The sequence below is a fragment of the Lutra lutra genome, chromosome X (assembly GCF_902655055.1).
Source record: "Lutra lutra chromosome X, mLutLut1.2, whole genome shotgun sequence".
Lineage (NCBI taxonomy): Eukaryota > Metazoa > Chordata > Mammalia > Carnivora > Mustelidae > Lutra > Lutra lutra.
Genome location: NC_062296.1, coordinates 88,700,776 through 88,726,934, shown reverse-complemented (window position 1 = coordinate 88,726,934; position 26,159 = coordinate 88,700,776). Strand labels below are relative to the sequence as shown.

General features: G+C 40.6%; 2 protein-coding genes across 3 annotated transcripts in view; one reads left to right on the top strand and one right to left on the bottom strand.

The window, feature by feature from the left end:
• FANCB (FA complementation group B) overlaps positions 1 to 26,159 on the bottom strand; it is a 385,712-nt gene that overhangs the window by 180,735 nt on the left and 178,818 nt on the right. The gene's annotated exons all lie outside the window — the stretch shown is intronic.
• The window catches only part of GLRA2 (glycine receptor alpha 2), a 192,880-nt gene that overhangs the window by 141,242 nt on the left and 25,479 nt on the right, over positions 1 to 26,159 (top strand). For both annotated transcript variants that reach the window (XM_047715295.1, XM_047715294.1), the window contains exon 8: positions 7,287 to 7,436. In XM_047715295.1, coding sequence (XP_047571251.1) covers positions 7,287 to 7,436 — 150 coding nt within the window. The remainder of the gene's footprint in view (positions 1 to 7,286; positions 7,437 to 26,159) is intronic.

Genomic DNA, 26,159 nt, shown 5'->3' with positions numbered 1-26,159 from the left:
AAGGGTTAAATCATAAGGACATCATGAGAGATTTTAGAGGTCCTGAAGGGGCACTTTTTTTTTTAATTTCTTTTCAGCGTAACAGTATTCATTGTTTTTGCACCACACCCAGGGCTCCATGCAATACATGCCCTCCCTAATACCCACCACCTGGTTCCCCCAACCTCCCACCCCCCACCCCTTCAAAACTTTATCCCAAAGATACAGATGTAGTGAAAAGAAGGGCCATCCATACCCCAATGTTCATAGCAGCAATGGCCATGGTCACCAAACTATGGAAAGAACCAAGATGCCCTTCAACGGACGAATGGATAAGGAAGATGTGGTCCATATAAACTATGGAGTATGATGCCTCCATCAGAAAGGATGAATCCCCAACTTTTGTAGCAACATGGACGGGCCTGGGAGAGATTGTGCTGAGTGAAATAAGTCAAGCAGAGAGAGTCAAGTATCATATGGTTTCACTTATTTGTGGAGCATAACAAATAACATGGAGGATATGGGGAGATGGAGAGGAGAAGGGAGTTGAGGGAAATTGGAAGGAGGGGTAAACCACGAGAGACTATGGACTCTGAAAAACAACCTGAAGGGGCACTTCTGCCCACATTGCACGAGAGATCCGATTGAAGTGGCAGATCTCTTACTAGTGTCCCAGGAAAAGGAAGTGGGATTCATGAGAACTTGGCCAATCTCTGCTATAGGATGGAGACACACACACACACACACACATACACACACATAACAACAACAAAAAAAAAACTAGAGGAGTGGATGAATTCATTGAGGACATGAAGATAGAGGGAAAACCAAAGAGGTAGAGTTCAAGGAACACAAATTACAAATAGAAGAAGATCCAGCAAAGGATTCAGAGATGTTGTTAGAAAGCTTGGAAGAGAACAGGCCTTGCACAGAGTTGAAAGTGGCAAGAGGAAGGAAGGCAAATTTTGGTAAGGAGGGAAAGTGTCTGCTTTTGCTAAGACTCTGGCTTTTGAGGACAAAAAACAGCAGGATAATTAGAAAAGGACTTACACATCTATACCCCACTTCAAAACTATCATCGGCTTATCTTTACAAGCAGTCTGAAACCCAAACCCCTCGGCCTGGCTTTCCGTGTGCTGGCCAGCCTATCTGTTCACACCCTTTCCTGCACTTCCCAGGTACCTAGCAGCATATCCTGGTTACGAGGCTGTTCACGATCCCCAAGCCCACCGACTCTCCCATCTTCGTGGCTTTGCTTTTTAGCTCTTTCTACCCACCAAAGTCCTGGCTTTCCACACACCTTTAGTCAAATGCCACATCACTGAAGAATGAAGCCTCTTCTGATCCTCCCTGTCAACATCAACCTCCCCATATTCCAACAGCCTCTTGGTCTTTCTTTCACCTTGGCACAGGGGACCATCTACTTTGTATCAGTTATATGTGCACATGACTGACTCCCTCAGTAGACCATGAATTGCTCAAGTACCAGGCAGTGTTTCTATGATGTATAACCTCAGGAAAAATCAGACAACACCACAGTCTAGGTTAGGGGAGAGCAAATGTTTTCTGTAAAAGACCACGAAGTAAGTATTTGAGGTTTTGCAGGCCATATGGGCTCTGTCACAACTCCTCAACTGTGCCATTTTAGTGTGAAAGCATCCATAGACAATACATAAATGAATGAGTATGCCTGTGTTCCAATAAAACTTTATTTATAAAAACATGTGGTAGGTCAGATTTGACCCATAGACTATAATTCGCTGCTCCGTGACGCATCGGGAATTACAGTTTCCAGAGCACAGTGTGAATGGGGTCCTCTAAAGTACAACTGGGAAGTATCAATGTGCATCTCAGTTATCCTTGTGTCTTTTGTCCCACCTCCCACCATCACCTACTACAGTGCCTTCCACATAGTAGGCCCTCAATGTTTATTTTCCTGAATTAAATATGCCTGGAAACATACCAACTCAGTGAGTCATAATAGCATTTTGAGAGCTTAATTACCTTCAAAAACTATTTTTTTTTTGCAAGACTGTAGTAAAGTAGTTCAGGAAGCAATCATGTAAGCCCAAGAATCATAAAAAGAATGTGACAGGAGAAGATGTGAGCTAACAACGTCTAGGGATTAGCAGCCAAAGAGAGAGAATCTGACTTCAGAGCTGGGTAAAAGCAGCAAAAAGGCATTTCAATCCTCAGAGACCAGCACCGAGGGGCATCACATCATATGTAATAGATGTCTCACAACACCCTCTAAATCCGTGTGAATAATGCATTTAATGCCAGCACTTCAATGCTGGAAAGATGTTCATGATTTGGAGGCAACTCAGAGACCAACCAAAATGATTAAGAGACTGAAAGGACTCATTTATGAGCAGCTATAAAAGAAGCCAAATACGTGCTTGGCCTGCTGATGGCCAGAATGAGATGGGGAAAAGGTTTACAAATTACTAAATGCTGTAAACACCATGAAGGGGAGGAATGACGGTCAGCTCTATTGGACTTAGCTCATGGTATGGACATATACCAGGCACTGACAAATTCCTCTCATTATTGGGTCTTAAAACATTTACGGGCATTCTGAATAATATATAACTGGGAATGCTGTGATTGGTAATGTTCTATTATTACAGGAGAACAGGATTGCTCCAGAAGAGCAAATATAAGACAAATTACAGGGGAACAGGATTGCTCCAGAAGAGCAAACACAAGACAAATGACTGCTTATTAAGGGAAGAAACATTCCAGGCATGCTAAGTGCGCTGAGAGAATTAAAATGCACTGACAGTCTTCTCCTAGAAATATCAAATACATGCAAGTGTGGGTAATGTTACATAGTGTAGAATTGTTGAAATTTAATACAAAGATGGAAAGATGTCCCGATATTTCTGTAATTCCTACTGTCATTCAATCATTGCTTTTTCCATCCATTCCACATATCTAATGCTTACTCATTATTTGCTAGGTCCTGCGCTGGTGATACAGAGATTTAATAATACACAGAGCCTGTTAAAAAAAAATGAATAAATAACTTGCTTATGGTCTAGTGGTGGGGCCAGGGAAGTTCATGGAGTAAGAAGGGACAGGTTCAACAGAGAATGATGAGAGAGCAAAGAAAAATGGCTCCTAAACCAGATGGGAGAAAGTAAGAAGGTTGGAGAGGCTTCCCAGATGAGCTGGCACCTGAGTCAAGTCCTGAAGGATTCTGTGAATCAGAAAGAATGAGACTAAGCATCCCAGTTAGGAAGGGTGATCTATTCAAAGTGCTGGAGATGAGAAAGTGCTGGACCACTTTGTCACAACATGTGTGGGACTGACCGGTAGATCAGGTTCACTGAGACAAATAGTATAAAGCAGGTGGTAACCTTAAAAATAATAATTGGAATATATTAGGATCATAGGTGATTTTTTAAAAATTTTCCTTGATCTTTCTGTCTCTTCCAAAATTTCTCCACTAACAAAATCACGCCCTTATGTAAACAAATAATTGCAAACATTTATATAGCACTCATTCTGTGCCAGATACTATTTGAAGTACTTTGCACATATTAAGTGATCTTCACCACATAATTCTGAGATAGGTATTATTGTCCCTATTATGCAGACAAGGATGGGAAGCAGAAAGAGGTTTAACAATTTGGCAGAATGATAGAGTTAGTCAGGAACAGGGTACTGTCCTCTATTTGGGCATCTCACTCTAGAGCCTCTGCTTTTATACCTGCTGTGTTGTTATTAACTTCCCAAGTCAGAAGCCAGTTATTTTTTTATCATTTATTCCCATAATCCCACTCTAAAAACTGATCTGAAAAATAATCAGAGATACAGCCAATATTTTGAGGGGGGGAGAATATTCATAGCCCCAAAGTTTATAGTAGCAAACAACAGAACTACAAATCACCTACAAAATGATTCATCATGGTCTGGACCATTAGGCAAGCATGATTTAGAAGAAAGTTAAATGATGTAAGAAATACTCACTCTAAAGGTCAAAGAGAAATGTTAAGATATAAACTGTATAATCCTAGTAGTGTGTTTGTACTTGTGTGGAAAGGAAATCCACCATTCAGACTGGTATGCAATTCCAATCTTAGTTCTGCCATTTAACTAGCTCTGTGACCTTGAGTAATAATTTAACCCTTCTCTACTCCAGTTTCCTCATCAGAAATTGGGGGTAATACAGTTGTTATAATGGTTAGAAAATACAGATAAAATGCTATGAACATTGAGGTGCATATGGCCCTTCTTTTTACTACATTTGTATCTTTGGGGTAAATACCCAGTAGTACAATTGCTGGGTCATAGGATAGCTTTATTTTTAATTTTTTGAGGAGCCTCCCCATTGTTTTCCAAAGTGGCTCCACCAACTTGCATTCTCACCAAGAGTGTAAGAGAGTTCCCCTTTCTCCACAACTTTTCCAACATTTGTTGTTTCTTGTCTTACTGATTTTTGCCATTCTAACTGGTGTAAGGTGGTATCTCAATGTGGTTTTGATTTGAATTTCCCTGATGGTTAATGATGATGAACACTTTTTCATGTGTCTGTTAGCCATTTGTAGATCTTCTTTGAGAAGTGTCTGCTCATGTCTTCTGCCCATTTTTTGACTTGACTATCTGTTTTTTGAGTGTTCACTTTGAGAAGTTCTTTATAGATCTTGGACATCAGCCCCTTGTCTGTAGTGTCATTTGCATATATCTTCTCTCATTCTGTGGGTTGCCTCTTTGTTTTGTTGACTGTTTCCTCTGCGGTGCAGAAGCTTTTTATCTTGATGAAGTCCCAAGAGTTCATTTTCACTTTTGTTTCCCTTGCCTTTGGAGATGTGTCTTGAAACAAGTTGCTTGTTGTTGTGACTTGAAACAAGTCAAAGAGGTTATTGCCTATGTTCTCCTCTATGATTTTGATGGATTCCTGTCTCACATTGAGGTCTTTCATCCACTTAGAGTTTATCTTTGTGTATGGTGTAAGAGAATGGTCGAGTTTCATTCTTCTATACATAGCTGTCCAATTTTCCCAGCACCATTTATTGAAGAGACTGTCTTTTTTCCACTGGATATTTTTCCCTGCTTCGTCAAAGATTATTTGACCATAGACTTGTGGGTCCATATATTGGCTCTCTTTTCTGTTCCACTGGTCTTTGTGTCTGTTTTTGTGCCACTACCATGCTGTCTTGGTGTTCATAGCTTTGTAATATAGCTTGAAATCACAGAACGTGATGCCCCCGGCTCTGTTTTTCAACATTTCCTTGGCGATTCAGAGTCTTTTCTGGTTCCATACAAATTTTAGGATTGTCTGTTCCAGCATTTTGAAAAATGCCATTGGAATTTTGATTGGGATGGTGTTGAAAGTATAGATTGCTCTGGGCAGCATAGTCATTTTAACAATGTTTTTATTCTTCTGATCCATGAGCATGGAATGCTCTTCCATCTTTTTATGTCTTCTTCAGTGTCTTTCATGAGTATTCTGCAGTTCTTCAAGTACAGATCCTTTACCTCTTTGGTTAGGTTTATTCCCAGGTATCTCATGGTTCTTGGTGCTATAGTAAGTGGAATCAATTCTCTAATTTCTCTTTCTACAGTTTCATTTTTAGTGCATAAGAAAGCAACCAATTTCTGTGCACTAATTTAGTATCTTGCCACATTACTGAATTGCTGTATGAGTTCTAGTAATTTGGGGGTGGAGACTTTTGGGTTTTCCACATAGAGCATTATGTCATCTGCAGCAATGTTCACAATAGCCAAAATGTGGAAAGAGCAAAGATGCCCTTCAATAGACGAATGGATAAAGAAGATGTGGTCCATATACACAATGGAATATTACTCAGCCATCAGAAAGGATGAATACCCAACTTTTGCATCAACAGGGATGGAACGGGAGGGGATTATGCTGAGTGAAATAAGTCAAGCAGGGAAAGACAGTTATCATATGGTTTCAATTATTTGTGGAACATAAGGAATAGCATGGAGGACATTAGGAGAAGGGAAAAATGAAGGGGGAGAAACTGGAGTGGGAGATGAACCATGAGAGACTATGGACTCTGGGAAACAAACTGAGGGTTTTAGAGGTGAGGGGAGTGGAGGCATGGGTGAGCCTGGTGATGGATATTAAGGAGGGCATGGATTGCATGGAGCACAGGGTGTTATATGCAAACAATGAATCATGGAACCCTACATCAAAAACTAATGATGTACTGTATGATGACTAACATAACACAATAAAAAAAATTTGAAAAATGTTTACAATACTGGCTGGTAAACACTCAGTGGCTGATATCAAAATATTTGGAAACCCTATTTAAAAGTTAGATCTAGGGGTGCCTGGGTGGCTCAGTTGGCTAAGCGTCGGACTCTTGGTTTTGGCTCAGGTCATGATCTCAGGCTCATAGGATTGAGCCCTTCAGCAGCTCCCCCCTCAGCAGGAAGTCTGCTTCTCTCCCTGTTCCTCTGCCCCTCCATTGCTTGTGTGCTTCCCCTTTCTCTCTCTCAAATAGATAAATCTTTTAAAAAACATTTCAGAGTTAGACAGTACACATTCAGCTAACAGTTTAATAAGCATCCTTTGTAGTCTGGGGTCTAGGAGGTCACAACACCATCCAGTAATTTTAAAAAGTAAGTGGAAATGAGGTGAGATGAGGGGCACTTTCAATTACAAGTAAAAACTGTTTGCTTCCAGAATCCCATTTCTCAAATTTTAAGGTATACTAAACACTCAGCCAACCATTGAAGTGTTATAAAATTTGCTTTTTAACCAGATCCCTTCCCAAGACCAGAGCCTTGATGTTTTATTTGGGTTGGATATTTTTTAATTATGATAGCTTAAAAGTATTTAGAAGTGGGTATTCATTGTTAGGATCAATAGAATGATAGAAATTACCAATGGGTGTTAGAAGGGCCCAAAACCACATATAACTTACTTTTCATCCAGATTTTGGGATTATCTTAATTATACTAGTTTTTAAATATTAAGGGAAAAATGGAAGGAAATAAACAGGTTCAAAATTTTGGTGTTTTTTTTTTTTTTCCCACTAAGAAAATTCTTGTAGTCATCTTTGGAGCTGGTCTCAAGGATGAGGCTACTTGAGCAGATGGGCTATACTGAGAGAGATGGAACAAGGGCCTGGGGCAAAGGGCATGTCATTTTCACTGCTCAGCCCCAAGTCTGCAAGCAGAATGGAAAATGCTTAAGCACTCTGTTAAGGAAAGGAGAGAAAATCCTTGATGAAGGAAAATGAGGTATTCTGCTTCTCACAACATGAGGAATCCGATTTCTCCACAACTTTTCACAGTGCCCCCTCCTCTCTCTCTCTCTCTTTCAGGTCTCCTATGTGAAAGCGATTGACATCTGGATGGCGGTGTGCCTTCTGTTTGTGTTTGCGGCCTTGCTGGAGTATGCAGCAGTGAACTTTGTCTCCAGGCAACACAAGGAGTTTCTGCGGCTCCGGAGAAGACAGAAAAGACAGAATAAGGTACAGCTGATCCTTAGCACAGACAAAGTCAGGTAGAGCTTGACGTAGTTACTGAGGCAATGGAATTCAGAAATGAGAATACATCATAAGTAAGAGGCTAAGGTTCCTTTTGGTCCTGAGGTGTCCTACAATACTGAATTAGTGCTCAGGTCAGTCCTTTAAAATTGGGCCAGGGTTGTCGCATTTAGCAAATAAAAACGTGAGGCATGTAGTTAAGCTTGAATTTTAGATCAACAAATAGCATTTGGTAGAAAGATGTCACAAGTATTGCATGGGAGATACTTACATTAATAAATTATTTGTTGATCTGAAATTAAGATTTAACTGGGAGCCCTGTGTTTTATCAGTCAACTCTAATTGGAGATATATACTCAATTTGACACAACTGCTTTAAAACCCTGTTGTTCTGAATATCAATAATTTGTGTGTATGCGACCTTGTGTATATAACTGCCTTAACTGACTTTCTCATCAGTTGCTCTGGTTTTACGTAAATAAGGTCCCTAACCAGGTTGGTCACAACTTGATAAATCCAGTCAAACCGATCTCATCATCTCAACTTAAACTTAGTGTATAAACCCAAATTCTACACCATCCAGATGTTTGAGGTTTCAAATAGTTGCTCAAAATCAGTTACTCTGTGGTTCCTAAACTTGCCTGCCCATTCAAATAGCCTGCAGATCTTTCAAAAATCCCACACCTTGGCCACACCTGACGACAATTAAATCCCAGTCTTGGGATGGGGCACAGGAGTCAGGGTTTCTGAAGCTCCCACCCAGGGAATATCAGTGTCTGCACATGTTGGAAAATCACTACTCTGGCTTATGATCCAATTTCATATGGGACACCAGGAGGCTTGCAGTTTTCGGTTTCAGTTACAGATTCTGGGAGAAAAACATGTCCTTTGATACAGGGGATCCCAGTGCCTGTACCTATGTCACTAGACGACTAAAGTTAAAATTTTATATACAGGAAATGACAGTTCCCCTAAAATTTGAGAAATTAAACTTGTTATTAAAGCCATAGTTAAATACTACTCTGCTGCAACAAAACAAAACAAAAATGTTACACTGTCAATCTTAACGCTTGCAAATACCTAGTTGCAAAGCTAAATGTTTATTGTGGTTTAGATTTTGGTTGCATTGAGGAGCTTGTATGCCTATGAGCTCACAGAGTCCTGACCTCACCTACCAAAATGTTTCTTGCACATATTCTATACTGGTATCTGGCTGGTTGTCCTGTTTCTCTTCTCCGCCTTTTAGGAATATTTTGTCCTACCACAGCCCAGGGAAACAGACACATTCTTTTTGTTGTACATTGTTGAGTATCAAGCCTTTCTCCACTTTCTCCTCCTTGCCTCCTTGTTGATGATAACCATTTCTTCAACCTCATCCACAGGAGTCTGCACAAAGTGGCACTTGTACCACCCAGAAAATTATGGGAATGTGAGGGCATTTTGGCACATAAACTGCATTCCCAGAATTCCATGCTTAGCATAGTAGATGGCTACTGACTGTATATTCTCCTGGACCAAAAATGGAAAATGAGTTTCATTTTGCTTCCCAATTCTAAATAATTGATAGGATTTCCTTGGAATGCTATGTGGAAGATTCTTAGGCTCTGTCTGTATCTTATGATAAGAGTCACGTGAAGCACTTGTTAAAAGTAGATTCTCATATAGATTCCTAAACCTATGAATCAGAGTCTGCAAGGGGAGGTCACTAAGAATTAGTACTTTTCACAAGAGTCCCAGGTGAGTCATATTATAGGTTTGCAGAAACCTGAGCAGTACTAGAGCAGGCAGGAGAAAGTAACACGAGGTTGGAGGAATAGGTGATTTCAGATTTATATAGGAATTTGCAGGCCAGTATAAAGGAATGGATTTTATGCTAACTGACTGGAATCCACAAATTAGTATCAGCATAGCAGATACCAGGATATCAAGTGGATGGTCCATGGGGTCAAGCATAGCAGCAGCAGATAAGTTAAGAGGCTATTATAGAAATCTTCCAATCTATGAGCATGGAATGTCTTTCCATTTCTTCGTGTCATCTTCCATTTCATTCATCAGTGGTTTTTAGTTTTCAGTGTACAGATCTCCCACCTCTTTGGTTTGGTTTATTCCTAGCTATCTTACAGTTTTTGGTGCAATTGTAAATGCGATTAGTTAATTTCGCTTTCTGCTACTTCATTATTGGTGTATAGAAATGCAATAGATTTCTGTACGTGGATTTGGTATCCTGTGACTTTACTGAAATCATTTATCACTTCTAGCGGGTTTTTTTTTTTTTGGTGGAGTCTTTTGGATTTTCTATATAGTATCATGTCATCTGCAAATAGTGCAAGTTTTGCTTTTTATTTCTTCCTTACTGATTTGGATGTCTTTTCTTTCTTTTTGCTGTCTGATTACTGTGGCTAGGACTTCTAGTAATGTGCTGAATAAAAGTGGTGAGAATAGACATCCTTGTCTTGTTCCTGGCCTTAAGGGAAAAGCTCTTACTTTTTCCTCATTGAGGATGATGTCAGCTGTGGGTTTTCATAGATGGCCTTAATTAGGTTGAGGTATGTTCCCTTTAAACCTACTTTGTTGGTTTCTTTCTTTATTTCTTTTTTTTAATCATGAATGGATGTTGTGCCTTGTCAAATGCTTTTTTTCTATTGAAATGATCATATGGTTTTTATCCTTTATTGATGCATCACATTGATTGATTTGCAAATATTGAACCACCCTTACAAACCCAAATTAAATCCCACTTGATCATGGTGAATGATTTTTTTAATGTATCGTTGAATTCCGTTTGCTAGTATTTTGGTGAGGATTTTTACATCTATGCTCATCAGGGATATTGGCCTGTAGTTCCCTTTTTTAGGGGTGTCATTATTTGGTTTTGGTAGCCAGGTAATATTGGCCTCATAGAATGAATTTGGAATCTTTCCTTCTCTTTCTATTTTTTGGAATAGCTTGAAGAGAATAGATATTCAACAACACAAGAAACAAACAGGTGTTGGCGAGGATTTGGAGAAAAAAGAACACTTGTGCCCTGTTGGTGGGACTGCAAACTGGTGCAGTCACTATGAAAAAGAGTATGGAGATTCCTCAAAAACTTAAAGATAGGACCACCCTACAATCCAGCAATTGCACTGCTGGGTATTTACCCAAAGAATACAAAAATACTAATTCAAAGGGATACATGAACCCTTATGTTTATAGCAGTATGATTTATAATAGCCAAGATATGGAAGCAGCCTGTGTCCCACTGATTGATGAACAGATAAAAAAAGATGTCACAGACACACACACACACACACATTTACTCTGGAATATTATTCAGCCATAAAAATAACAAAATCTTGCCATTTGCAATGACATGGATGGAGCTAGAGAGTATTATGCTAAGTGAAGTAAGTCAGAGAAAGACAAATGCCATATAATTTCACTCATATATGAAATTTAAGAAACAACAAATGAGCAAAGGAAAAAAAAAGAGAGAGAGACCAAGCAGGAAATAAACTCAATTATAGAAAACAAACTGATGGTTATCAGAAGGGAGCTGGGTGGGGGGATGGATAAAATAAGTGATGGGGTTTAAGGAGTGCACTTGTCGTGATGAGCACTGGGTGATGTATGGAATTGTTGAATAACTATATTGTACATGTGAAACTAATAAAACACTGTAGGTTTAAAAAAGACAATTGAGGAGCTGGAGGAGAGGAAGGGAAAGTGGGAAGGAGAGCAGGGGGAGTTAAGGGTGCTTGGAGGGACTGGTAGTGATGAACCAGGGAATATAAGGTAGGTAAAATGAGAACATGTAGGAGACACTGGCTACACACAGAGTGTCCATTTCACTGAGGTCAATGAAATGCTGAAATAAGAACATTAAAATAGCTGTGCTGGAAGGACACAAGTCAGTGGTGAGTGGGAGAAAGAAATGCTCAAAAATCAAGATTTCACAGGAAGTAAAGACAGGATAAGGGTATGACCGTGAGTACACGGCCAAGGTCCAGCAGAGGAAAAATTGACGGTGAGGCAGTCCAGGAATTAGAAGGCCAATGATGGGGCCAGTTATCCATTTGATTATGGAAGACCCTCCACAAAAGGTGGCATTCATGGGTATTGAGTTGATAATGAAAGTGTTCCTAAAGTTATCAACTACTAAGGGATGGAGGCTGGTAGATGACATCAGTGATGAAGGAAACCAGTGATGAAGTCGAATAAACTCAACTTCAGCTCCAGAGGACCTGGGGTCAAGTAAGGAAGAAAGCAAGATAGTTTGGGCACAGCAAAGTGGAGCAAGAAAGACACCTGAGATGGCTGACGGTAATGGATATTAAGGGGAGACTCCTTAGAAATGCCAGTTGGCATTCGTAGTCACTGCTTTGTTGAGAAATCCAAGTTTAGATGTTTTGCATGGAGATGTTCTGGAGTTTGACTATGCATCTGGCATATGGCCAGTCATATGGCCACTCAAAATACGAAGCTTAATTAACAAATTTAAGATGTGAGAAGGAGGTGGGGAACAAAACAAATCATGTTTGGACCTTTGCAGTCAAGGCTCTTATTTTCATTGACAATTAAATTTGGGGGGAAAGAAAGGTTAGGAGACATTTCCAATTATGTGTCCCTTAGAAAATGGCATCTTGGGGCGCCTGGGTGGCTCAGTGGGTTAAGCCACTGCCTTCAGCTCAGGTCATGATCTCAGGGTCCTGGGATCGAGCCCCACATCAGGCTCTCTGCTCAGCAGGGAGCCTGCTTCCCTCTCTCTCTCTCTCTGCCTGCCTCTCTGCCTACTTGTGATCTCTCTCTGTCAAATAAATAAATAAAATCTTAAAAAAAAAGAAAATGGCATCTGTTTTCTCTAAGGCAGCACATTAAGTATTTTAAGTCTGAACCATGTTTAGAAAAAAACAATGGTAATAAGAGCTAACGCTGCTTGAAGGCTTACTGTATATGAGGTGCTGTTTTAGGCAACTTCCATACAGTAATTGATTTAAACCCCACAACAACTAGATGAGTAGTGTGATCATACAGCCCAGCTTACTGTGCAAAGTCCTGCTCTTGCACATTGTCCTGCTGCCTTGGTGTAATTTAGCATTTGTTATGGATTACTCATTTTAAACAAATTATTAATAGTTGCCTTGAAACAAAATGAAATGGCTCTGGTCGACCTCTATATCTCTTTTCTGTCTCGCCGTCATCTTATGGGGTGGGAGCGTACATGTACAGTGGACGAGTTCTCACTTTAACATGTAGTAAAATCTAAAAAATAACCGTCCCTATCTCTGGCTTCTTTTCTTGACCCTTTCCAGAAGCAATGCCATATCACTCTCTTTTCAGGATAACTCAAAGGGAGCTTGCTGATATCAAAATGGAGTACACTTGGACACAAGAGACTGGGGATAAAGGAGTCTTTCTTTTGGCCTTTGTCAGTAAGGGGGCACTGCTATCCTGCTGGCCACTTGGGGTGTCAGCTTTGGTCCATGACATGGCAAACAAAATCCATGACACCACTAGGCCACCACTTGGTGGGGTCAGTGGAACACGTGGAAAATCATAGTTTCAATGGACAAAAAAAACAAAGCAGAGGCTGAGCAGTTTTGCTGTTGAACCTCTGGAGAGTTCATAACTGAATGTTTTTGTCATTTTTGCAGGATAACTTTGTTTGAGAATGCATTTTTATTTTGTAATAAAATCAGAGAGTTGTATTATCTGTTAGTGCCATTTTCCACTCTCAAAATTGCCCTTGTTTGGGTAAATTATGTGGTCATCCTGTCAATAATGAAGGCAGTATTCTTATCTCCATCTTACAGATGGTGAGAAAACTAAAGCGAAGAGAGGTTAAGCAAAAATGCCCAAAGCCACACATGCAGGAAGTCTGGTTCCAGAGTCCCTGACCTTAACTGCTATTGCTCAGACTTCGCATTTTAGATCTTACATTATGATCCAGTCTCTCTCTCTCTCTGAGTCACAGACGTACTTGAAACAAACACCTCTAATGCACTCTAATGGTCTATTCAGTTTTTTAAGTACAGATAGGGTAAGGCAAGTGAGGTGAGCACACAAGTACTGGGTCTGATGCTGGTTTTATCAGAAATTTGGTATTTTGTTCACCCTGGATTTTGTTCACTAACAATGAAGTTTTTGCATGAAAAGTTGACCTGGAGCACTGGGGTTGTGGCACCCCCTTAGACTTTGCACCTGAGGCCTTACCATGCCCTAGTTCTGTCTCAGCTAGGCATGAACCACTAAATTCTCACAGACCCTAATGGGTTGTAGCCTGTTAAAACAAAAACACTATTTTTATTTTTTTAAAGATTTTATTTGAAAAAGAGAGAGAGAGAGGGAGAACAAGCACTAACAGGGAGGGGCAGAGGGAAAAAGAGAAGCAGACTCCGCACTGAGCAGGGGATTCCCCCCTCCCGCCCAGTGCCAAACAAACACAGAGGATTGGATCCAGGGACTCCAGGATCATGACTTGAGCCGAAGGCAGATGCTTAACTGACTAAGCCACCCAGGTGCCCCTAAAACCCTCATTTTTAAAAGTTCAATATTCCCAATGAAAAGAAGTCATTGGGGAACTGACCTCTGCAGCAGAATACAGGCTGATTATTTAGAAGGTATAAGAAAAAAACCAAGAGCAAATCATGTTCCAAAGTGACACTGACATTAAGACGTATTCAAGGAAGGTATTTGAGAGAACGCCTCAGATTACATTTACTTGCATGGGAAGAATGCCTGCTCTTTACTAAGCAATGAAGTTATGGAATAGGGTCACTTTCAAGGAGGGGCCAGGCAGTCTGTGGCTAGGTCTAGTTGCTTAAGTTATCTTTTCTGCATCTCACAAAGCAGCCACTGTCACTTTTACCAAAGCAGAATTTCTCAGAAACAATCAAAGCCACATCGTCAACTGAGAGAACTTGCAAATCCCTATGGTTGGGCCAACCCCAGTCTACTAGATGCTGAGACCCGAGGTCTATGTGGTAAAATCCCATTTTTATGTTACTGCCTCAGCTCCAATAAGAAGTTTTCATACCATGTGATGTTTATAACAATTTCTCCACAAGAACTTTAAAGCCTCACCTGAGTTTCTCCCTTTATTTTGTTGTTTCCTTTCTTTTTACTATCTGGCCATACCACACCAGAATTTTGGCATTGGGCCTGGTTTCAGAAATTTCCAGTTGCCCACAGAGCCCCGATGTCTTTATTTTCAGTGGCAAAACAGAAATTGCAGCTGCTTGAGGAAATAGTTATGGTTTTTAGGCCACCTAATGATAAGCTTTTTTTTTTAATTTTATTTTTTATAAACATATATTTTTATCCCCAGGGGTACAGGTCTGCGAATCGCCAGGTTTACACACTTCACAGCACTCACCATAGCACATACCCTCCCCAATATCCATAACCCCACCACCCCCCTCTCCCAAACCCCCTCCCCCCATCAACCCTCAGTTTGTTTTGTGAGATTAAGAGTCACTTATGGTTTGTCTCCCTCCCAATCTCATCTTGTTTCATTTATTCTTCTCCTACCCCCTTAACCCCCCATGTTGCATCTCCTCTCCCTCATATCAGGGAGATCATATGATAGTTGTCTTTCTCCGATTGACTTATTTCGCTAAGCATGATACCCTCTAGTTCCATCCACGTCGTCGCAAATGGCAAGATTTCATTTCTTTTGATGGCTGCATAGTATTCCATTGTGTATATATACCACATCTTCTTTATCCATTCGTCTGTTGATGGACATCTAGGTTCTTTCCATAGTTTGGCTATTGTAGACATTGCTGCTATAAACATTCGGGTGCACGTGCCCCTTTGGATCACTACGTTTGTATCTTCAGGGTAAATACCCAGCAGTGCAATTGCTGGGTCATAGGGTAGTTCTATTTTCAACATTTTGAGGAACCTCCATGCTGTTTTCCAGAGTGGTTGCACCAGCTTGCATTCCCACCAACAGTGTAGGAGGGTTCCCCTTTCTCCGCATCCTCGCCAGCATCTGTCATTTCCTGACTTGTTAATTTTAGCCATTCTGATTGGTGTGAGGTGATATCTCATGGTGGTTTTGATTTATATTTCCCTGATGCTGAGTGATATGGAGCACTTTTTCATGTGTCTGTTGGCCATCTGGATGTCTTCTTTGCAGAAATGTCTGTTCATGTCCTCTGCCCATTTCTTGATTGGATTATTTGTTCTTTGGGTGTTGAGTTTGCTAAGTTCTTTATAGATTTTGGACACTAGCCCTTTATCTGATATGTCATTTGCAAATATCTTCTCCCATTCTGTCAGTTGTCTTTTGGTTTTGTTGACTGTTTCCTTTGCTGTGCAAAATCTTTTGATCTTGATAAAATCCCAATAGTTCACTTTTGCCCTTGCTTCCCTTGCCTTTGGTGATGTTCCTAGGAAGATGTTGCTGCGGCTGACGTCGAAGAGGTTGCTGCCTGTGTTCTCCTCAAGGATTTTGATGGATTCCTTTCTCACATTGAGATCCTTCATCCATTTTGAGTCTATTTTCGTGTGTGGTGTAAGGAAATGATCCAATTTCATTTTTCTGCATGTGGCTGTCCAATTTTCCCAACACCATTTATTGAAGAGGCTGTCTTTTTTCCATTGGACATTCTTTCCTGCTTTGTGGAAGATGAGTTGACCATAGAGTTGAGGGTCTATTTCTGGGCTCTCTATTCTGTTCCATTGATCTATGGGTCTGTTTTTGTGCCAGTACCATGTTGTCTTGATGATGACAGCTTTGTAATAGAGCTTGAAGTCCGGAATTGTGATGCCACCAACTTTGGCTTTCTTTTTCAATATTCCTTTGGCTATTCGAGGTCTTTTCTGGTTCCATATAAATTTTAGGATTATTTGTTCCATTTCTTTGAAAAAAATGGATGGTACTTTGATAGGAATTGCATTAAATGTGTAGATTGCTTTAGGTAGCATAGACATTTTCACAATATTTATTCTTCCAATCCAGGAGCATGGAACATTTTTCCATTTCTTTGTGTCTTCCTCAATTTCTTTCATGAGTACTTTATAGTTTTCTGTGTATAGATTCTTAGTCTCTTTGTTTAGGTTTATTCCTAAGTATCTTATAGTTTTGGGTGCAATTGTAAATGGGATGGACTCCTTAATTTCTCTTTCTTCTGTCTTGTTGTTGGTGTAGAGAAATGCAACTGATTTCTGTGCATTGATTTTATATCCTGACACTTTACTGAATTCCTGTACAAGTTCTAGCAGTTTTGGAGTGGAGTCTTTTGGGTTTTCCACATATAGTATCATATCATCTGCAAAGAGTGATAGTTTGACTTCTTCTTTGCCGATTTGGATGCCTTTAATTTCCTTTTGTTGTCTGATTGCTGAGGCTAGGACTTCTAGTACTATGTTGAATAGCAGTGGTGATAACGGACATCCCTGCCGTGTTCCTCACCTTAGTGGAAAAGCTTTCAGTTTTTCTCCATTGAGAATGATATTTGCGGTGGGTTTTTCATAGATGGCTTTGATAATATTGAGGTATGTGCCGTCTATCCCTACACTTTGAAGAGTTTTGATCAGGAAGGGATGCTGTACTTTGTCAAATGCTTTTTCAGCATCTATGGAGAGTATCATATGGTTCTTGTTCTTTCTTTTATTAATGTGTTGTATCACATTGATTGATTTGCGGATGTTGAACCAACCTTGCAGCCCTGGAATAAATCCCACTTGGTCGTGGTGAATAATCCTTTTAATGTACTGTTGAATCCTATTGGCTAGTATTTTGGCGAGAATTTTTGCATCTGTGTTCATCAAGGATATTGGTCTGTAGTTCTCTTTTTTGATGGGATCTTTGTCTGGTTTTGGGATCAAGGTGATGCTGGCCTCATAAAATGAGTTTGGAAGTTTTCCTTCTATTTCTATTTTTTGGAACAGTTTCAGGAAAATAGGAATTAGTTCTTCTTTAAATGTTTGGTAGAATTCCCCCAGGAAGCCGTCTGGCCCTGGGCTTTTGTTTGTTTGGAGATTTTTGATGACTGTTTCAGTCTCCTTACTGGTTATGGGTCTGTTCAGGCTTTCCATTTCTTCCTAGTTCAGTTGTGGTAGTTTATATGTATCTAGGAATGCATCCATTTCTTCCAGATTGTCAGATTTGTTGGCGTAGAGTTGCTCATAATATGTTCTTATAATTGTCTGTATTTCTTTGGTGTTCATTGTGATCTCTCCTCTTTCATTCATGATTTTATTTATTTGGGTCCTTTCTCTTTTCTTTTTGATAAATCTGGCCAGGGGTTTATCGATCTTATTAATTCTTTTTTTTTTTTAAAGATTTTATTTATTTATTTGACAGAGAGAGATCACAAGTAGACGGAGAGGCAGGCAGAGAGAGAGAGAGAGAGGGAAGCAGGCTTCCTGCTGAGCAGAGAGCCCGATGTGGGACTCGATCCCAGGACCCTGAGATCATGACCTGAGCCGAAGGCAGCGGCTTAACCCACTGAGCCACCCAGGCGCCCTCGATCTTATTAATTCTTTCAAAGAACAAGCTCCTAGTTTCGTTGATTTGTTCTATTGTTTTTTTGGTTTCTATTTCATTGATTTCTGCTCTGATCTTTATGATTTCTCTTCTCCTGCTGGGTTTAGGGTTTCTTTCTTGTTCTTTCTCCACCTCTTTAGGTGTAGGGTTAGGTTGTGTACCTGAGACCTTTCTTGTTTCTTGAGAAAGGCTTGTACCGCTATATATTTTCCTCTCAGGACTGCCTTTGTTGTGTCCCACAGATTCTGAATCGTTGTGTTTTCATTATCACTTGTTTCCATAAATTTTTTCAATTCTTCCTTAATTTCCTGATTGACCCATTCATTCTTTAGAAGGATGCTGTTTAGTCTCCATGTATTTGGGTTCTTTCCAAATTTCCTCTTGTGATTGAGTTCTAGCTTTAGAGCATTGTGGTCTGTAAATATGCAGGGAATGATCCCAATCTTTTGATACTGGTTGAGACTTGATTTAGGACCAAGAATGTGATCCATTCTGGAGAATGTTCCATGTGCACTAGAGAAGAATGTGTATTCTGTTGCTTTGGGATGAAATGTTCTGAATATATCTGTGATGTCCATCTGGTCCAGTGTGTCATTTAAGGCCTTGATTTCCTTGTTGATCTTTTGCTTGGATGATCTGTCCATTTCAGTGAGGGGAGTGTTAAAATCCCCTACTATTATTGTATTCTTGTCGATGTGTTTCTTTGATTTTGTTATTAATTGGTTTATATAGTTGGCTGCTCCCATGTTAGGGGCATAGATATTTAAAATTGTTAGATCTTCTTGTTGGACAGTTCCTTTGAGTATGATATAGTGTCCTTCCTCATCTCTTATTATAGTCTTTGGCTTAAAATCTAATTGATCTGATATAAGGATTGCCACTCCTGCTTTCTTCTGATGTCCATTAGCATGGTAAATTCTTTTTCACCCCCTCACTTTAAACCTGGAGGTGTCTTCGGGTTTAAGATGAGTTTCTTGTAGGCAACATATAGATGGGTTTTGTTTTTTTATCCATTCTGATACCCTGTGTCTTTTGATTGGGGCATTTAGCCCATTAACATTCAGGGTAAGTATTGAGAGATATGAATTTAGTGCCATTGTATTGCCTGTAAGGTGACTGTTATTGTATATTGTCTCTGTTTCTTTCTGATCTACTACTTTTAGGGTCTCTCTTTGCTTAGAGGACCCCTTTCAATATTTCCTGTAGAGCTGGTTTGGTGTTTGCAAATTCTTTCAGTTTTTGTTTGTCCTGGAAGCTTTTAATCTCTCCTTCTATTTTCAATGATAGCTTAGCTGGATATAGTATTCTTGGCTGCATGTTTTTCTCATTTAGTACTCTGAATATATCATGCCAGCTCTTTCTGGCCTGCCAGGTCTCTGTGGATAAGTCTGCTGCCAATCTAATATTTTTACCATTGTACATTACAGACTTCTTTTCCCGGGCTGCTTTCAGGATCTTTCTTTGTCACTAAGACTTGTAAATTTTACTATTAGGTGACGGGGTGTGGACCTATTCTTATTGATTTTGAGGGGGGTTCTCTGAACCTCCTGGATTTTGATGCTTGTTCCCTTTGCCATATTGGGGAAATTCTCTCCAATAATTCTCTCCAACATACCTTCTGCTCCCCTGTTTCCTCTTCTTCTGGAATTCCAATTATTCTAATGTTGTTTCGTCTTATGGTGTCACTTATCTCTCGAATTCTCCCCTCGTGGTCCAGTAGCTGTTTGTCCCTCTTTTGCTCAGCTTCTTTATTCTCTGTCATTTGGTCTTCTATATCGCTAATTCTTTCTTCTGCCTCATTTATCCTAGCAGTGAGAGCCTCCATTTTTGATTGCACCTCATTAATAGCTTTTTTGATTTCAACTTGGTTAGATTTTAGTTCTTTTATTTCTCCAGAAAGGGCTTTTATAGCTCCCGAGAGGGTTTCTCTAATGTCTTCCATGCCTTTTTCGAGCCCAGCTAGAACCTTGAGAATTGTCACTCTGAACTCTAGATCCGACATATTACTAATGTCTGTATTGATTAGGTCCCTAGCCTTTGGTACTGCCTCTTGTTCTTTTTTTTGTGGTGAATTTTTCTGCCTTGTCATTTTGTCCAGATAAGAGTATATGAAGGAGCAAGTAAAATACTAAAAGGGTGGCAACAACCCCAGGAAAATATGCTTTAGCCAAATCAGAAGAGATCCCAAATCGTGAGGGGGGAGAAAGGGGATAAAAAGGGGTTCAGAAGGGGCGCCTGGGTGGCTCAGTGGGTTAAGCCGCTGCCTTCGGCTCAGGTCATGATCTCAGGGTCCTGGGATCGAGCCCCGCATCAGGCTCTCTGCTCAGCAGGGAGCCTGCTTCCTCCTCTCTCTGCCTGCCTCTCTGCCTGCTTGTGATCTCTCTCTGTCAAATAAATAAATAAAATCTTTAAAAAAAAAAAGGGGGTTCAGAAGAAAAAAAAAAGAAAAAAAAGAAACTATTAAAAAAAGAAAGCCGATAAAAAATATAAAAAGGAAAAAAGTATATATATATATATTAGATAAACTATTTAAAAAACGTTAAAAAAAGAAAACGGTAAAAGTTAAAAAAATTTTGCAGAAGAAGAGAAAAAAAAATTGAAAAAGAGAAAAAAAAATTAAATTAACTGCAAGGCTAAAGAATCATGGGGAGAAAGCCATGAGTTCCATGCTTTGCTTTCTTCTCTGGAATTCCGCTGCTCTCCTTGGTATTGAAACTGCGCTCCTGGGTAGGTGAACTTGGTCCTGGCTGGGTTTCTTGTTGATCTTCTGGGGGAGGGGCCTGTTGTAGTGATTCTCAAGTGTCTTTGCCCCAGGCGGAGTTGCACCGCCCTTACCCGGGGCCGGGCTGAGTAATCCGCTCGGGTTTGCTGGGTTTGCTTTCGGGAGCTTTTGTTCCCTGAGCGCTTTCCGTAGAGTTCCGGAGGACGGGAGTGAAGATGGCGGCCTCCCGGTCTCCGGCCTGGAGGAGCCGAGAGCCCGGGGCCCCACTCCTCAGTGCGCCCTCAGAGAACAGCACCCAACTACTCCCATCACCCTGGCCTCCGGCCGCACTCCGAGCTGACCGAGCCTGCGACCGGTTCAAGGTAACCCCAAGTTTAGAGCTCACTCCTCGGCTCTGTCTCTGTAGCCAGCTTCCCTGTTCTAATACCGGTAAGCTCTGCGACACTCAGACACCCCCGATCCTTCTGTGACCCTGTGGGACCTGAGGCCGCGCTGACCCCGCCTGGGCTTCACCCCAGTTAAGCTTCTGGAGCGATGTCCCTCAGTGGAACAGACTCTTAAAAGTCCTGATTTTGTGCTCCGTTGCTCCGCCGCTCGCCGGGAGCCGGCCCCTCCCCCCGCGGTCTATCTTCCCGTCGCTTTGGATTCACTTCTCCGCCAGTCCTACCTTGCAGAAAGTGGTTGATTTTCTGTTTCTGGAATTGCTGTTCTTCTTCTCTTCAATCTCCCGTTGGATTTATAGGTGTTTGCAATCTTTAGATAAGCTATTTAGCTGATCTCCCGCTACCTGATGTAGTCTCAGCCTGCTACTTCTCTGCCATCTTGACTCTTCCCAGCTCTTTGTTTTTACAGTTTTTGGTTTAATTCCAGTTAACCTAGCGTTATATTAGTTTCAGGTGGCCAATATACACATTCAACACCTTCATCCAACACCTGGTGCTCATCACCATAAGTTGCTTTTTAAAAGGAATGTTAACACATTGTTCGGACTTCAACCTCCCCAAAAATATGGGGCTTCAACCTGACTGGACAAGAGGGTGAAAATGTGAGGCCCAGAGGAAAAGTCCTCAGATGATAGTAAGTTGGCAGTGCAAGAATTCGGTACTCATTTTGTTGTGATTTTCTGCACCCTCCCCACCATCTACCCTTCAAGTCTTAGCTAATTTGCTAATTCCTCAAAAGATCGTTTCCTCATCCTATAGGGCTGAAATAATCCTGCTCTTTCAAGCATCTTAGTAACCAAGTTGTTCCTTTTGATAAACATGATAAAACAATGGGTAGAAAGTGATGCATGTTTGCAGAAGAATAGAAGACTGGAAAGATATTGGTAGATTATTATCTACGATGCTTTACCTAGAAATACCTGAATCTTGCTCTCAACCAATCATCTTCTCATTGACCTACTGAATGGGAATAAACGTACAAGGACAATAAACAATTTGTATCCAGGCTTTAGCCTCAAACCTGAATGCAATGCCACCAGGAAAGAAACAACTTAGAAGAACCCTTGTCCCTCCACTTGGGAGGCCCAGAAGCCCTGTGCTATTTCCTCCCCACTGTTCCAAGAGCCTTAGATTTTCCCATTCCAACAGAACATGAGACCCCACTGGTGAAAGCCAAAAGACAAAAATCCAGAGCAAATGGTCATCTTGGAGTGGCTTATCTGAATCCATGGAGTCCTGGAATGTCCTCAGTCAGACCAGCCCTCCTCCTCATTAGCGGTAAAAATCTCCTTCCTCTCTTCCTGGAGACATCCCTTCAAACACTTAAGGATGGTGAGGTGGAAGGTCTTCTCAAATCTTCTGAGCTAAAGAGACCTAGTCCTTCCTATGATGTGGCTTATAGCCATGCAGCACACCAATCACCCTTTTGTGGTTTGCTTGTGAACATCTTGAAGTATGAGTCACAGAATTGGAAAGATAGCCCAGGCATGATCAACATGTAACACAAAAGAGCTGTAATGTCCCCTCTTTATCTGCAGCTTTAAACAGAGCATTAAATTACAATAGAGCTTTTAAGTCATCCTAGTTTACTACTGGCTCTTTTTGACTTTGCTAAGGCTTGTTAATTTCCCAAGTCTCTTTCTCCTATTATTAATATGAATAGCTATCAAGTTATCTCCTCCTGAGTGTTTGACTTTTTTCTAACCTAAATAAACAACTTTATATTTATTGCTGTAAATTTTCACTTCATTGGATTTGGCTCATTTTCTAGATTGTATTAATCTTTTTTGGTACTGATTTAGTCATCTGAAATTAACTACCACTTTCAGCTTTGTAACATTGACAAGTAGTGTCAACACTCTTCAGCCAAACGCCACCAGAAATAAGGCTGTACTTAAATAAGGTGGGTTTACTACTCTGCAGTGAGGAAGAACACATACCATGGAGAGCAGTGGAAGAAGGGTCCCTCTGTAAAACTTGGGTGATTTGGAGGAAAACCTAAGGAAGCAGGGGTTTGCTCTAGATTGGATGTTGTCAGAAAGCAGGGGGAAATTTGGGGCGCCTGGGTGACTCAGTTGGTTAAGCATCTGACTCTTGATTTCAGCTCAGGTCATGATCTCAGGGTTGTGAGATCAAGCTCCATGTCAGCCTCTGCTGGGTATTGAGGTTGGTTAAGATTCTCTCTCTCCCTCTGTCTCTCTCTACCTCTTTCCCTCTCTCTTTCTGACAACAACCAAAAAAAAGGCAGGGTAAATTCTATAATTGTGTATCTCAGTAACCTATCTGTAGAAGGGCAGACTCATGTGAGGATAAAACAATGATAGTTTTATTGGTAAAGAAAGAGCAGTCACTTAATTTAACCAAGAGCAGGATGTTCCTGGGTAGCAGAGTGACCTTGTTTTTGTTTGTGCTTCCACAAAGTTATGAAATAGCCTTGTGTGTCTGACTTTGTCAGTATCTCAGTCTAGCCTTGTCTGAGGTGGGTATCCCGTGAGGGATTCAAGTTTTGAAGTTCTTGGTTTTGCCTTCAAAATTGAGGGGCCTGAACTGCTGACATTCAAATGGAGGCATTGTAACTGACCAGTCCTGTGACCTTGGTAGGTTACTTAGAAAGAAAAAAAAAAAACCCCACAAAAACCTCTCTGTGCCTCAGTTTTCTCATCTGTAAAATGGAGTTAATAGTATTCCCCTCATAGGACTGTGGTGAGAATAAAGTGAGTTTCTGTGAGTAAAGCTCATAGAAAAAAAAAAATAAAACAAAACCCTGGCATGTGGTAAATTCTATGTTTAGTGATTGTTCATTTTATTATCTACTTTCTCCACCACTAGGTACCAGATTCTGGGTCATAAAGCTTTTGTTCAATTTAATGGGGAGCATATTCTACAGATTAAAATCAAACATCTTAAAATAGCTTCATTTCCCCTCCCCCATTTGCATTCCTCTGATCTCTCTTCCACAAAGGAAAATTAGATTGCACAGCAAAATGTGACCCATGTACAGTGATTTTTATAATCATAGGACTGAAATAATGAGTTCATGCCTCCACTCTATAGTGGCTAAACAAGAGAAGAGGAAAGAATCGAGGGCAAGCTGAATTCTTCCATTCTATCTCCCATGGTTACAGGCCGTGCCTAAACTTCCTAAGTAGGAGAGCAATCTTTCCAAAGGTAGAGAACCCAGGAGCATCTAGTCTGTTACATTTCCTACCATGTACAAGGTTGCCCTCCCCAACCATAAAATGAAAAATTATCCTGTCCTAAATGTTGATTGTGCCATGGTAAAGAAAACCCTAGTTTAGAACATTGTTAGGACAGTTTCATATTGAGAAGTATACCCTAATTGTTTCCTATTTCTTGTTCCCAAGAGTGACATAATTTGCGTACATCTGCCCACTAAGTCAGGAGAGTGCTTTCAGTTCTGCAAACCTCCAGTCAATTCCTCCACAATTCATACGTAGGTAGGGCTCAGTGGGTGATGGCTAGTTCTTTCCCTTACATTAGAATAAGGCAAATTTTTTCCAGCAGCCTACCTTTGAAAATTCTATTTATTCAAATGCACACTCAGTTCAGTATGAAGGAAAACTCCATCTGATTGCCTTCTAAAACATAAATCACATGGATCCACACACCACACACCCTAAGAAAACAAATCTGTGATGCCATGCATGGCTTCATGCAGGAGGGAAGGCAGGGTCTGTATCTGGGAACTATTAAGTTCACACTCTGAATATCCAAATTCTGGGAGATGAAGACACATGTATGTGGGGAGGAAAAAATGGAAGTTCTTTATCACATCTATTTAGGGAATGCTCAATGGTATTAACAGTCATAACGAAAGTTTATTTTTAAGTTCAATATGTAAACGTCTGTGGTTCAAGAGGCACACACAATGATGTTTATAGTGTTAAAGAGAAAGCAAGGGCAGTAGGACAATGTTAAAGAGACCAACGATTTCATCCATTCTAGGAAGAATCTAGTGGGAACTTTTGAATTGGGTAGGTGACTACAACTGTGAGAATGCATAGAAGAATCCTCACTACTTGGACCAGCCAGAGGCAAAGGAATGGAGAAGAACCAATGGCAAACACACTTGTCCACTTGCAGACTACTGCGGGAATATGGGCTACCTCTTGAGCGGCTCTAGATCAGTCCTTCTCTAACTAGGCCCTGGAGGCCTAGGTCCAACAGAGTCCTGGAATCCAGCCCCAAGCTGGAGTGAAAGCTGGGGACATTTCCAACAAGTATGTGCCAGGTACAGGGATGCTGATGCTGCTAGTCCAGACAGCCACACGGAGAGCTGAGGGGTCACAGAAGCCCGAAAATGGCCTTCAGTAGTGAAAATGTTATCATTACATCATACGTTTACTACTCATGTGTCCATAATCACATCAAGGACATTAACCCTAGTGATTCCATGTTGAAAAACGAGCCATGAAAAGATTAACAAACAGAATATAAAGTACTTTATAAAGACATATTTAGACTGGAAATCCTTACAGCTCTCCATTCTCCATGTCCTTGGAAAGGAAACTCCATCGTCTCAGCTTTTGTTTTTTTCTTTCAAGAAGAGTATAGTGCAACGGTGTGTGTTCTCTCTCGTTTAACATTTCACCCTATATTTTGCCACGTGTTTGCACACTGTGTTTAAAGAGGGTTTTGTAGATCATTAATTAAGATAACAACCACTTCCTTAGCAAGCAGGATGTTGAAAAGGTTGTAACTGCTTCCCCAGGGAGGTAGAAGGTGTATTTGTTTTTTGTCTTAAAGGTTGAGGAGTTTAGCTGAGGCTTTATCAGACCTGTATGGATTAGGAGTTTGGACTTAATTGCGAAAGCCAGCAAGAATAAATAAATGTCATTGTACTTTGCAATTCCCGTAGACCACCAGGGTGGAGAGCTGGTACCTGTCAGGGACACGGAGGCCTGAAATGTTTGTAAAGTGCTTTTCTTCCAAGCTTGTTCCATTTTGCTAGGTGTCAGAACAGCCATATTTTAGGGCTCACAATATGGAATGCTCTTTTCGCAGGATGCGAAGCAGTGTGCAGAAGCAGCCTTTCAGAGGAAATC